This window comes from Lepidothrix coronata, unplaced genomic scaffold, assembly GCF_001604755.1.
Source record: "Lepidothrix coronata isolate B3197 unplaced genomic scaffold, Lepidothrix_coronata-1.0 Scaffold9, whole genome shotgun sequence".
NCBI lineage: Eukaryota > Metazoa > Chordata > Aves > Passeriformes > Pipridae > Lepidothrix > Lepidothrix coronata.
In genome coordinates, this window is record NW_016690189.1 from 10621129 (window position 1) to 10636035 (window position 14907).

The following is a 14907-nucleotide window of genomic DNA, read 5'->3' on the forward strand; positions in this document are numbered from 1 at the left end:
AATATTTTCCTATAAACGGTTTTGAATCACTGATATGATTATATTATTTGAACTTCACTTAGTTGGAACAACAGAAATAAAAAAATAGTTACTTTTACTTTCCTTTGGAGGTTACATGTAATACACAAAACCCAAAAGTTCAGGAGTCAACAGTATCTGTATTGCCAGTTCTCCAGTAGAAAATCCCAAGGTATGCCAAATGCAAACAAAATATCTTTTATTAAATATAAATGGAAATATATTAATAGTAGCAAATCAGTTTTGAAGTTAACCATCAGAAGTTATTCAAAGGCATTTTGATGTTTGAGAAATTTTACCTTGCAGCCTTCCTTTCTTAAATGACATCCTAGAGGACAGCAGTGGGTCTTGGGAGTCAGTGGGTGTGCAATGCAGTAGATAGTGTTCCAGATGACGCCAAAGAATAAAGAGACATATTTCTATAATATCTGCAGACACGTCGAAGTGAAGGAGCCCAATTTTGTTGTGTTTCGGTAGTACATTCACTATATATTTACACACTTGGAAGCAGCTGAAGATGTTAGCTCAACCATCTGTCATCCCCCTCTGCCACGGCCTGGCAATGAATCGCTCGCCCTCACTCTCCTTATCTCTTCAGTGCAGTGCTGGCTCCCTCACTGCTACTCACCCTTAGAGCCTTAAACCAGCCCTCCACAGCAGAGCACAGCATGAGTGCTCACACGGTTTGTCATGGTATCTCAGCTGCAGAGACAGTGAATAAAAGGTGAGGTTATAAAGCTAGGGATGGCAGTAACATCGTTGGTGACAACAGGTAAGTGTGCAAGAACACATCTTTCCCAAGGGAGATTTTAGAGGAAAATTATGATCTGTTGAATCACAATTCTTTTGTGCATGACTGGTTATTTCCATAGATTTACTGGTGTTTATGAGATTAGGTTTATGCAAGGTGGACTGTAAGACTGGAAACTTCAGTTATGATAGGCACATCAAAATAATTTTTCAGAATATTTCTTCCACCACACTTGTGTGTATGTGAATGTTTAGGAAGTCTGGATACTAAATTGAAGAACTGGGCTGTAACTACTCCTTTATTATCATGTAGCAGAAAGTCTTAGCAGGGTCTCAAAAATGGGAATTACTAACTTGAAAATAGTTACATTCTGGCAATAGCACAGCAACACCCTCTTAATTTAATTGCCAGTCTTTCAAATGTCCTTTTTGCAAAAGGTTTTGCTCAAAGTGGTCAGAAATCCAGGTAAAAAAACCTGTTTATATTTCTCTGCTTTTCTGCAGGATCACCCTGAAGGTCATTTCAATTTCAGAAGGATACAAGAACAGAGAGAGAGCAGCTTGGCTCTGTTGTTTATTAGCTTCACCAGGCGTCGCCTTGCCAATACATATTTTTGCGAAGTGGAAATCTTGTCAACTCCAGCTGGCATAACTGACTGACACAGCTGTGGTCAGAAGAGAAAAAAACAGACTATAGGGAATCACAGAATATCAAGAGAAATAAGCAAATAAGATTACATATTAGTATCTAGAACTTTTTTGTAAGCTACTATTTCTTCAAAACCTTGCTCTCTATTTTGAATTTGATGACTGAAAAATCGAAAAATTAAACGTATCCCCAAACAACTATTATGAAAATCACAACTTTTACAAAGTTAATATTTTCCCTAAAGTTTTAGATCACACATTCTATGGACCCCTTCAGCAACAGTAGGAAGGAATATGCACGTGAAGTGAAACTGCTTACTTATCTAAGATGCTTTGGAGTCTCTGTTACAGCTATGTCTAAGTTACTACAATACATAAATTACAGAAGAAAATTACCTCTTTTATTTCATCTGGTGGTAGTTGCTCCACATTTTGCAGTTTGTTAACGCTCTGACGATGGCTGTCATAGTAACTGAAGAAATCACTAGTGCTCTGTTTCAGCAGGTAGACAATAATGCCCAGGCCAGGCAAGTGCCAATACGGGACCACTGGTGCTTGTGTATCTAGACAAGATGTTGAACAAGTTAAAATAAATAAAAAAAAAAATCCAAACCACTTAAAAAATCCCAAGGAACCAACAAGGTATGCTCTCTGTCAATAAAGTAGTCAAAGTCAGGAAAGCACTGGCAAGTTTATATTTTGCACTTTTGTGTCAGAAGTAACACAAATGAAAGTCTAGGCAAAAAATTCTGTGGCTGCAGTAGTGAGTGTAACATGTGAAATGTAACTGGATTAGAAGTCTCACTATTTACATATTTTAACCACTCAACTGCATAATAGCATACTGTAAACTCTTGCCACGTGTTATAGTAGTTCCAATCAGCATCAAAACACATCTTACATGTCATAAATGAAGTCCTAGTTTCACATAATGTAACCCAGCACAGCACTGAAAAAGAGAAACCCGCACCTTCCCCTCTCTTGTGCTATTTATTTACATACACATTTCTTTACCGATATAGATGTTTCTGAGGTTGCCATGGGAAGTGAATGAAAAGAATTTGTTTGGTTTAACTTGCATTTGTTTCCTGATTTGGCTTAGTGCAAGGTTGAACAAGCATATCCAGAATTAGAAAACGAGCACCTACAGTACTGGCATAAAGTGACTTAAAGTGTATGTGAAACTACAGCCTCTAGCTCATCATTTTCTACTAGCCCAAATGTCACACCATTCAGTCTCAGAAAACAGCAAGTCAAAAAGCTCACCCTGACGAGGCCCATCTCGGTTGGTTGATTCTGACAGGCTAGGAGTAAACAGACAAACAGTGTGCTGGAAACTGGGGGCGCTTTGCAACATAAGCGATTCACAGTATTCCATCACATTTGCACAGATCTGCCAACAAAGGGGGAAAAAAAAAGACAGCATGTCAATTACAATATCTGCAGGCTTTGGAACGTTAAATTTTAAATGGATAATTGTCAATGAACAACATGCTTTGCTCCTCTCCTCATCAAAATGTGACAATTCTATTTTCTTACCAGTTACACCTTCAAGTCTAGCATTTGCAACTTTGTCTCTTTCCCAAAACTGCTAGCTAAAATTTCTGGATAATAGTTAATCCCCTGTGGCTCTAACTCAGTGTTAGCCACTGCCCTCTATACCCAGCCTTCATTTTGAAAATTTCTGATCAATTTAAGGCTTTGAAGTTCACGGGAGTTTGTACCCAAAACAATAAAGGTTTCTAAAGCAAATTTATGTAAACACACTTTCAAAGGTTGCTTTAAACAAAATGTGGGATACTATACCAAACTAAAACCAGTGTAGAGCATTACCACTGTCATATGAAAGTATGGTAACTAAACAAATCTGCACAGCAAGTAAAAGGTTTAGACTGAAGGTCCTAGGAGCTTCTTGTGTCCTTACCTGTTGCATGGCCAACTCAATTTCATCCCTCTTGTTCACTCTGTCTCCCCCTGCATTATCATCTTGCAGTTTGAACTGGCGTAGTCTGTCTGAACCACCAAACCGGCTTAGAAGTCCTAAGCACTGCCGCTGCCATAAGAAAAGAACATGTGAATTTGTATCTCAACAAACGAAGGGCATGATTCTTTTCACTTAAGTGATACATGTCCCTTAAAACAGAAGAGTAAACGTAGATTAAAAAAAAAAGCAATGCAGACAAAACTGTTAGCACTTTGTAAACAAAACTAAAATTTTTAAAAGCATAGTGTTTTAACTCACCTTTAATTAATTTAGAAATTTATGGCAACCTAAACCACTGCCAATGAGAAATTAATGCAATTCAGACGTCCTCAACTTTGTCTTATTTCTCTTGCAGACTATTATACTGATTCATGACAGCTTAGGTTTACCCATTCCCACACCTAAAACACCCATACAGACAAACTAACAAAATCTGAATATGGAGATAGTAATTTCCATAAAAATAGAGTGTGAAAACTAATTCAGTAGCAATTCAGCAGGAAAGAAATAAAACAGTAGCATGTGATAAGCCAAACTGTGGAGCTGGAGACATGCTTGTGGCAAAGTGGTAACAGAGTATTTCTGCATTTACTTCACATGCTTTGGTAATTCTCCTCCACATAAAATGAACCCTAAGCCAGGGAGGGAAACAAAGGCCCTGATGCAACTCTGATGTTACCAAATATTATCTTTTCTACTGGGCAGGGAAGTCAGGGAGACCCCAATAAAACAAACCCTGTACCTCCCCACTCACACACAAACCACCCTCACAAAAAAACCCAAACTACCACACATTCTTCATGATAGTGGAAAAACATCCCTTTTGTAACTGCTGCTATTCAGAGTAAAAAAAAAAGGAAGAAATGCATCTAGATAGACAATTCTAAAAGGACTAGGGCTATATATATACAACTTTATTACCTGAAATCGCCCTATGTGTCCTTGTAGCTCCATCTGTGTCCCTTCATTAACATCTATGTCCAGCTCACTCAACACTCCTGATAAAAGATACAGCCATTAAATAACTGTTTGCTTTTTCTNCAGATTTATGCAGTATATACATTTAAATACAAGCAGTGATCAGAAAAATTTCAGCCCAATATACAACTTGTATTCTGCAGAGTTTTTGAGCAAAACATTCGGATATGAACATAGCTACTAGAAGATGCATGAGAGCATGTAGCTTACTGTTCTGGTAAGTAATTAAATGGGGGCAAGGGGGGAGGGAGGTTGGGATGGAAATTGCAGCTTTTGTACAAAGCTCTTTACAGTGTAAGCAAAGAAACATTTGGGCTCAACCTACAGCTCTGCATTCCTTTCCATTGTAGTCAGACACCTATCCTGAACAAAGAAAGCCATCAAATCAAAACAGACAACTTATTTTGAAATGATAAGCAAGTCCTCCAGCATGCAGAAGAAATCACTATATCCATCACAATAATTATTAGCCGTCTGAAAGATAAGTCACTCAAGAGAAATGTCAGCACACTAGTCTGCAGCACTTCACCCAGGAAGTTTTCTTTTGTAAATAAACAAAAACGGAGAAGACATTAACAAAAAATATGGGTATGCAAACAATTTTCTATCTTCATTTCCTCAGTCACAGAACTTACTGAACGAAAATTCTTTTTTGAAGATACCGCTTATACTTTGAGCACTTCTATTTGCAAGTTTTCTCCAAAACAAAAAGTACTTACTGTCAGGTAGCATGATGAAAGGAAAAGGGAAAGTCAAATACATATGGGTAAGAGCATTATGTCCACTGCAAATTTGTCATATTTACTGCAAGAACAATTATTTAATATTTTTTAATGTTTCCCAGAGCTCTACATGTCAGGAAAGTTCTGTATTGTTGTAGATATTCTCTTCTATGTCTTACTATTTCTTTACAAAAAACAAAGCCTGAGATTCATGTAGACAGGGCAAGGAGACTTCAAAACGGCAGTTCCTACCAGGTAAAGCTGCCTTGCTGATTATTCCTGTCAGGGAGGCCAGCTCCTGGAGAGATCCAACACTAACATCCTGACACCTCAGGATTGCCTGGATAGTATCTGAATGGGAAATCAGAAACTGCAAAACCTGTACCACAAGAAGAAAAGGGAAAATATGAATTACTCAAAATTTAACAGTGAGCAGAGGAGAAGCAATGCTTTTATTTTTGAAGAATTTCAAGTGACCTCCTTTACCAGTGAGGATGGGATTTTTTTAAAAAAAGCTTACTTTCAGAGCAAAGGGACATACAATTCCTTTGAATGAGCAGTAGCAGTGATCCTCTAGCATCTTTTGGGACTTACCTGTCCTGCTGCTTGCAGGTGTTGTGCCATACCAGATGTGAGGATCACTTGGCACAGTTGAAGAGCTGGAAGAAGAATCTGGCGATAACGTTCCACTGGAGCAGGAATGAAGACTGGGGGATCTCTCATTGCATACATTCTTAAGAGGTTTAAAAAACAAAACAAAAAAAAAAGTTGCAAGACGAGTGAAGTCCATGAGTGAGGCAGAGCTTCAGCCTACAGTGACCCTCAAGAACCTACAAACATTCACATTTCAACAACAGGTCCGGACTTGAACTGAGTGTATATTGCAAAAGTAACACATTTATGATATACAGCTGCTGCCAGACATTTTCTCTAAGCAGAGAAAATTACTTCTTTGTACTGTACTACATTAAATCAGATTACTTGGTTGTAGAAACACATCTGTTTACATATATATAAAATGAAGTATTCTCAAATAACTTAGGAAGAGGTGTGCTTCATTCTAAAGCAGCTGATAAACAGTCCTCTAAAATTGTCCTATAGGTTTTATACAATCTTATACATGTAATTGGAACTTTTAAACAGAGTACCTTGTCTAAGGCTTAAATTTTTCCAAAGTGTTTGAACCCTGTGTGTCATTAAGAACTGTAAATTTAAAACAAGGACCAAGGCTTGAAATAAACCAGTGTGATTTCACCTAAATATGGAATTTCCTTCTCTGAGATCTTCTCTCAATCATCTCACAATGGCTAACATGGCAACACATCAAGAAACTTGTTAGGCAATATATAACTGTAAATTATTTTTTTTTTAAACACATCATAAAATATTTCTGAAATAGCATTTAATTTACTGCTCTCTCATTAATGCTTTATGGGGGAGGACAAACTCTGCACTTTTTGTTCACCAACTGAAAAGCCCATAAAAATAAGTTTACAGTGTAGGCTGTTTTTCAAACATTACAGTCTAAATTATCTAGTAATAATCCATTGATCATTCCTATCTATCAAACAAATACATTTTTACATAGTCTAAGTAACTAGCATGCAAGTACAACTTCACACCCACTTATCTGAAATTTTTCTCTCAATAAAACGTAAGCTTTAAACTGAACTGATAGGTTAAAGAAACACACACACACAAAGAATAAACCTACAAATCATTATTCAAAAAACCTGAGGCTATAAAAAGACATCATATACTTCCAAGACTATATCACAGTTTCATAATCAGCCAGGGAACCAACACTTACCCCTGATGGTCTGTTTCGGGTCGCATGTCATACACTTGACACTGTGCCAGCCGCACAATCACTCCAGATCGCAACAGCTCTAGTGCACCTTGCTGACTTTTAGCTATTCTAGTGAGGAATGCCTAGACAAGAGTAGAGAAGGTTAAGTATTGGAGATGTGCAATGAGACTTATGATGACTATTTTCTCTCTTGATTTTAGCATCATTTCAAATACTACTATTTTAGTAAAATACTGTTGAATACATTTAGTGCAGGTAGCTCAGTGTGCAGCCACGCTGCTAGTTGGAGATTGAGCTCTGGGTGGCAGGAAATGGCAGGGGCCTGAGGCAAGAGGCTGTGAACTGGTGCCAACCCTTCACACAGCAAAGAGTATGGGGACCTGTGGCCCAGCCAGGTGACCAGACACTCAGAGACACAGCAGGAGCTGAGGACTCAGCTGCAAGACCCTAGACTCACTGACACAGATTGTGAGGGTATAAAAGCCCAGGGCTTCCTTTGTTCTGGGTCCCTCCTTGGAGGCACCAGCTCGAGCTTTTGTTCCGTTGTTGCACCATGATTAAATTATTTTAAGGATCCAGATGTTTGAGACTCTGCTCTGAGAAACCTGTGGTCAAAGTGGTAAGGAAACCTTATGTGACTGTGTGAATGTGGTGAGTGCAGGGAGTCAAGAGGGTCACCCACTGGTTCGCTGGAGCCGCCTGCTGCGAGGGGGCTTCATTCCCAGCAGTTAAAATCTCTGGTGCTGCAAGTGTGACTGCCAGAGTGGCTCCTGGATGGTCAGACAGGAAAGTTTCCTTAACAATATCTCCAAGTACAATCAATGCAAAGTATAGACAAACAACTTTTACTAAAAAGTAAAATTAAAAAATTAACATCACACCACAAAATCATTTCTGAAGTAATATTACCATTTTGGACTCATAGGTGTACAGTGCCTTAAGTAAAGGGGGCTGAGGTGTGAGCAAGCTCTGGAGAGTCAGATCATCATCTGCTAGGCTATCCACAAGCACCTTCAGGTAGCCACTATTGGAGAGATACAACAGCCACTGCTGCTGCTTGTCTACTGAAACAATGTGATCAAGCAAAGCCAGTGCCAGCATCTGGGATGAGGGAAGAAAAAAAATAAAAACAAACAAACAAAAATAAAACCAGAATTAGTCTATGAGATCAATGAGATTTTTAACAAATACCTAGAAACATAAAATGCTAAGCAATTCCTAACAGCTTCTTAAAACAAGAATGCATTTCTCCACTACAATTGCAACCCTTTATGTGAAAAATAGTTCCAGCTTTCTCATACTAGTATAGTATGAGCCAGTTACCTTTCCTCTATTATTCTCTATAAAAATATTCCAGATATTGTTGACCAACAATTATGCCAAAACATTTTAATAAAGTATTGCCTCAATCATGATTACCATTTAAAGCCAGTTTGCATCCAGACTAGACTCTTGTCCACTGAAGTTATTATTAGAAATTATAACTTCTTCCTGAAGTCACTAAATCTTCCCAAAGTGAGTAAATAAACTGATAAGTTCATGATTTAAAAATACTAAAAAAATCCATACCCACATCTTTTGAAGCAGTGCAGTATTTTTAAACCACAGGACACATGGCTTTGCTGAGAAAAAATTTAATATGCATGTATGCCCCTACTTTCAACAGCTTGAAGGATGAGTGGGAGGACAGAAACTTGAAAGAGACTAAGCATCTACAAAACTGTTCTAGTTCCACCTCATGAAACTTCCCCTCTTTGCACAGAAGATGTTCTTTGAAACAAACAGAACAGCAATTTCAAAGGAAGAGATTCATTTACCCGGCCTATCTCATGGCCATCACAAGCATCACGACAGACCACCTCCATCAGAGCTGCCCCATAACTCTCAATAGTTGCCATGTTTTCCCGTTGCAATTTACTAAACACATCTTCAGGAGCTGTCAGATGTTCCCACATAGTTTTTTTAGCTGGAAAAAGTAAATAAAACAAAAAATGAAAAAATGCAAAGATTGGCAGCTTAGCATTAGCTTAGCTACAGCTGACGCTACATCCTTCAGGGCATCCTCTTTACCTTGCAACAGAAATGCCCCAAACAATGGACAAGGGTTTTTAAAGGAATTGCAAATGTTCTCTTACAAATCCACTCTCAAGTATCACAAAGGCCAGCCAGAACAAAAAGTGTGTATCTGTATACATATACCACCCTTGTAAACAGTATCCTTAAAATAATTCAAAGATTCATTACGTGTTACGTAGAATATGTAATGCATATAAGAACTGAAGTGTTCAAGGCCAGGCTGGATGGGGCTTTGAGCAACTTAATCTAGTGGAAGGTGTCCCTGCCCATAGCAGAGGGGTGGAATGGAATAATTTTTAAGGTCCCTTCCAACCCAACCTGTTCTATGATTCTATGAATTTTCACTGGGACTAAAAAATTCAGTCTGAGGGAAGAAAACAAGGCAACTTAGGCGGGAAAGTGATGAAACCAAAGTCAGTAATAAACTACAAAGGGGTCATGACAAATTCAGTTTGCCTTTTTTTTTTTTTACTACTGTAGCTCAAAATGCAGACCAAGTAATAGCCATAAGAGATTGCATGCACAGGTACTAGCCCCAAGGTTGTTTTTTTCAATCCTTGTCCAAGCTCTAAGATTAAATAACGATTAGAAACATTGACAAATCAAGTATTTAAGCCATTCACTGAGAGAATGTGATATCTACCATAAGCACTCTTGGATAAGTAGCAACTCTGGTTGACTTACTTTTTGCTTAGTTTTGGGGGTTGGAATGGTGTGTGTGTGATGCCTTTTTGTTTGTTTCCCCCCCAGGAGAATCTTCAGACAAAGGAAGAAAAAAGATATGAAATAATCTTTTGGGTTTGTTTGGGGGTTTTTTGTGTGGTTGGTGTTTTGTTTTTTTTGCTTTGGATTTGTTTTGTTTTGTTGTTTCATTTGTTTTTTTTTAAATAAGATCACTATGGTATGAGCGTACATACAGAAATTGGAGGCAATGTATTTCTACTGCTGGGCCTACTAGAGAACAGCTAGTTACAAGTAATCTCCATTCCTTTGACAGTCTTGTAGCTATGATGCAGGGCTTTAAATGGACACAAATGAAATACCTTCTTTTGTGCTACAAGTCAGAAATTTAACATCCTCATCCAGAACAACACATTTTGAATGCATATCTAACTAGACAGGTCAGAATATAAGATATGCATTGTTTAGCATAAGCAATTAATTTCAGAGGCTCTTGGGATAAGATGGTTTCCATCCATTTCCAGAAGACAACTTATTATTCAGAAACTGTACCATTTAGGGTTTAATAACAATTTTTCAGTTTTGCTATTTTGCAAAATACAGTTAGACCATACCTGCTTCTAAAGTGTCTGGTTCATCTGGTCTCTGGGCAATCTGCAAATAATAAAGCAGTGATCCATAAAGGTGCGTCCTCACTCTCTGGAAGCCACCACCTATTGACAAGAAACGTTCACAATTAAAACCGAACAAACGTAAATTCCGTAACACCATCTTCCTCTCGCACTTAACCTTCCTATGGCAGTGCTGGCAGAAATCAGTAAAACAACTAGATTTCTTAAGGTGGAGTTCTACCACTTGCATGAAAGTGTATTTATGAGCAAATTCAGCAAGTTTATGCTACTCCAAAAGAGTGATAATATGAAATTCTGCTTACAGTCATTTACACATCTCTTTCTGTTGTTCAGATTTTTTGAAAAGTATTTATTTAGGTTTTTTTGTTAGTAACATCACTTACATCTATACTAATCATGTAAGATCCACCTCATTAATTAAGCAAAATCTTCACTGCAGTAACAGAAAGCAGCTCAGACCATCTTTTTACTCTTGGCAGTTGGAATTTCCCCACACACACTGCAAAAGTCAACACACCTGTTTTCAAAATGAAATCCAGCAGTTTTTTTAAGATGATGTGGAGGGAGGAGTCACCAATGGAAGCAAAACCCATGGATATGCTCTCAGAGCCAGGTGATGAGGTAAAAGAACCATCCAGCATCAAGACATATTGGGACTGTCCCGCCATGGGGACTGCAAGTGGCTGTTTCTGCTCAGTTTTGACAGATTGACTCAGGTGGGCAGTCAGGGTGAACACAGCCCCTGCCACCACTGGCATCAGCTCCTGAGCTGCATCATCATCAAGGATCTTAATAAAGGAGAAAGAAAAAAAGAAAGGCAAAAGAAAAAAGTTAAAAAGTGTCTGATTTCAGGAGTTATTAGAACAATTAATTCAGCCTCTCACAATTATTTCCTTTATGTATGCATAAGGATTTATTTAGGCACTATTTTAAACCACATCAAAATCTGTAACGTCAGAAACTTGTTCAGAAACCTGAGTTGAACACATTTTAATTAAGAAGACCATTCTGGGTTTTTTTACATAAATCACAAGCAGGATGATAATCAAATGTGGAGGGCAAAAAGGGAAGAAATGTGCTGACATTTGAGCTGCTTTATCAGGAAAATATCTAAACCTAAACTGGGGAAAGAACAACCGAGACCTTATTTGCTTTACAGCTATTTAAGAAAACTATTCTCACTAAAAATGTGAAGGTACAACTTAGAAAATTCAAAGAGTTGAGTATCAAAGAAGCATTAAGACACTGTGGAAAAACACTAACAAGAAGTCAGCATGTACTATTTTTGTTCACGTCATCATTTAAAAGGCTAACTTGGTATCTTTATCACTAACATTCAAGGAGATTTCCTTTTAAGCAATATAGTCATTTAGTAAAGTAGTTCAAATATTTTCAATAGACAGTAACAATTTTTTTCTCAAATTCACAAAGATCTTCAATAAAGCATTATAGAAAATTAAGAGTCTGAAATTTCCTCTCCATAATGATTTAAGAAAGAAACAAATTTCTTCAGCTAGTGAAGACCTCCCCTGTTTCCCATTTTTTAAATTTTTTTCACACAAAAAACAAAATCAGTGCTCCACTAAAATATAGTTTTTAGGTAACTCCTACAGAAAAAAATAAAGGAAGTAACAAAAACAATACCCCAAAAGGTTACTTTTTTCTTTAAAACGATATATCATTTTCATATATATTTCTCAAAATAAAAACTCTATTAATTAGAACTACAAACCACACAACTCTCACAATAAAGCAAAAAAATGATAATGCCCCAGCAGCCTAAACAATAGAAGGATCTTTCATTAACTCTTGCCTTTGCAAATGGCTGTGTCAGTAATAACTGTCTAGTCTGTCTTGAAAATTATTACTATGACTCAGCAGTAAAATACCTAGACTTTTAAGACAAAAGCTCACACATCCAAAAGCCATTCTAATTGTAAAATTTTTAATTTTTCTACTATGAAGCTTCATTCAACTCTTTCATTTTTCAAAAGCAGCAGCAGTAGGATTTGCAGTGAGTCATCTAAATGCAATACATTAGCAAATGCAGTACTGTTTGCCTTCAGCCTTCAATAAGTTCTTCTTTGTTCCTCATCGGAACGGGATGTTTCTTTTTCACACATCCTTTCCTGCCTGCCATCATACTGGATTATACTGAAATGTCTTTAAAATTTGTCAACGTGTGATTCAAAGTTCAACAGTAACTTTGCAAGAATATAGAGGATCCCCTCTGTCCACAGTGCATTCAACTTGAGCATAGTAGCAATCAGAAAACTAAAAAGAATACTAAAGGCAGACGATTTGGATTACAACTCGTAGTACTTTCACATAACAAGATACAGCAACAAAGTTCAAAGCTGATTTCCAGGACAGCACTACCTTGTCATGGACATCCTGCAATAGATCACGGATAATCAGTTGTCTGTCCTCAGCCTGTATGAGATCCTGGGGGCAAGCAGTGAGTATGATTTCCACCAGCTGTCTCCATGACTCCAGAGCATGCCTCTTAGCATGGAGGCACTGCAGCAGCTTGTTCCGCTCCACTACGTACTGCAGGATAGTGTTGATCTCCTGAACACCCACGACAAAGAAACTGAGTTACAATACGCTAAAAGAAATTATCAGCAAAGACAGACTTCAAGATGACAATTTTATCTATTGGTAATAGTCTTCAGAAAAAAAAAGTTATGTCTTCAGCTTATTAGAAACAAGTTGCTACTATTACTTTAACAAGACAGTTCATTCCATTTTTGAGCTACTTTTCACAAGGCCGTTCACTGTGAATGTCTCGATCCCATAGGAAAAATTCTTTTCTAGCACTTTAAAATCAAAACAAAAACAACTGAGAAATCTATTTGTGCCTTTTCTTCCCATTTAGTCTAAGTCATTTCTCCTTTATCCTTCACATGCATTTAGCCAATTTCAACTAAATTTATAAAATGGCAGGAATCTCAGAAAATTAAGCACCAAGTTCACTGAAACTACAGCCGTGCAGAAGAAAGAAGAAATAAACTGGCATGCCCTGAGAGAAAGGCAAGATGAACTTGGCTGTAAGATGAACACAGTGTACTTGTCAACAGCCAAGTTTGACATGAGTACATATTGCTTTCTGTACAGTGGGGTGGGAGCTGCAATTGTTATCAGAAGTGGGGAGGGAAAAGGTTAAAGAAAAAAGACAGACTCCAGATCTGCTGTTTAGAGAACAGTACAGTAAGAAGTAGTTTATCTTATTGATTTTTTTTTTCTTCAGGAATTACTAACTCAAAGTCAGGACTCAAATCCACAAGCTCTCACAGTAAAGCTTACTGCTTGACAGGGTATGAAATCCAACACGAGCAGCAACAAATACTAGTTAATTTTTCCTATACTTACCTCCATAAGTAAAGGTCTCTGGCCTATTGCTGCCATTCCTTGAAGAGCATTGACTTCTGCAACCAGAACTCTGTGAAGGTACTGAAATAACAACATTAAAAAAGAAACTTTAATGATGATGTTGTTTCATCTGGCAGGTAGATAAACACCACACAACCACTCATTCCCTGCCCCTCCCCACCCCAGTGGGATGGGAGACAGAACTGGGGGAAAAAAGTAAAATTTGTGAGTTGAGATAAAGACAGTTTAATAGGACAGAAAAGGAAGGGGTGGAGGGAGGGAAATAACAGAAGACTTAGAGTATACCAAACAAGTGATGCACAATGCCAACCAATGTCCAGCCAATTCCCAAGCAGTGGCCCTCAACCAGCTTTCCCCCTAGTTCATATAAGGAGCATGACATCATATGGTATGGAATCTCTCTGACAAGTTTTGGGTCAGCTGTCCTGGCTGTCCCTCCTTCCAGCTTCTTGTGCCCCCAGCTACTCACTGGTGGGGTTGTATGAAAAGCTGAAAAGTCTAAGTGTAAATACCGCTTAGCAACAACTAAAAGATTGATGTGTTATCAACATCATTATCATCCTAAACCCGAAACACAACACTATACCAGCTACTAGGAAGAAAATTCCAGCCAAAAACTAGGACCAGTGACAAAGGTGATGTACATGTACTTGTACCTCCTAGAAGTATTTAGGAGATGGCTACATAATGACAGATGCAACTGAAGAACTGAGATTCAAATAAGTTGTACTCATTTTTTATGACTGCAAATTTTTCAGGGCTATTCATCATACGCTTATCAAGTACCCATCACAGTGTGACACTGTCTTAACTAAAGCCTCCAAGAACTACTGTGGTACACAACTGTGTTGCACATCTAATTGTGTACACACGTGCAGTACTAGGTAGTTGTGTACTGGGGACCAAAGAAACACATAAGGTAGATGTAATATCACTTGGATGTTCCAAGATGGGAAAAAGATTAAGATAGGAAATATTTCCTGAAAGCGTCTCAAACTGATGCATCTGTCTACTATAAAGTGAAAAAACACCGTGTGCAATGCAAAAGAAATAAACTAATCCCAACGGCTTGCATAAATTATGCACATATCTGAAACAGACACACTTTTTATGTGAAATCAAATTTCAAAGTATTATTAATGCACTGATTTTAAATTTTTTTATTATTAAGATATAAAATAGCACATATAACTCAAAAACATAGACCACTGCTCA

The 14907-nt window shown here is 37.7% G+C and overlaps 1 protein-coding gene across 2 annotated transcripts in view; it reads right to left on the bottom strand.

Annotated features, from left to right (window-relative positions):
* Positions 1-14907, bottom strand: part of NUP205 (nucleoporin 205) — a 50323-nt gene that overhangs the window by 1809 nt on the left and 33607 nt on the right. For both annotated transcript variants that reach the window (XM_017804341.1, XM_017804342.1), the window contains 15 exons: positions 13672-13752; positions 12679-12870; positions 10817-11087; positions 10282-10380; positions 8728-8876; positions 7820-8011; positions 6911-7032; positions 5695-5833; positions 5353-5479; positions 4322-4398; positions 3341-3469; positions 2683-2809; positions 1813-1979; positions 1310-1433; positions 318-446 (listed from right to left, as the gene is read on the bottom strand). In XM_017804341.1, coding sequence (XP_017659830.1) covers positions 318-446; positions 1310-1433; positions 1813-1979; positions 2683-2809; positions 3341-3469; positions 4322-4398; positions 5353-5479; positions 5695-5833; positions 6911-7032; positions 7820-8011; positions 8728-8876; positions 10282-10380; positions 10817-11087; positions 12679-12870; positions 13672-13752 — 2125 coding nt within the window. The remainder of the gene's footprint in view (positions 1-317; positions 447-1309; positions 1434-1812; positions 1980-2682; positions 2810-3340; positions 3470-4321; positions 4399-5352; positions 5480-5694; positions 5834-6910; positions 7033-7819; positions 8012-8727; positions 8877-10281; positions 10381-10816; positions 11088-12678; positions 12871-13671; positions 13753-14907) is intronic.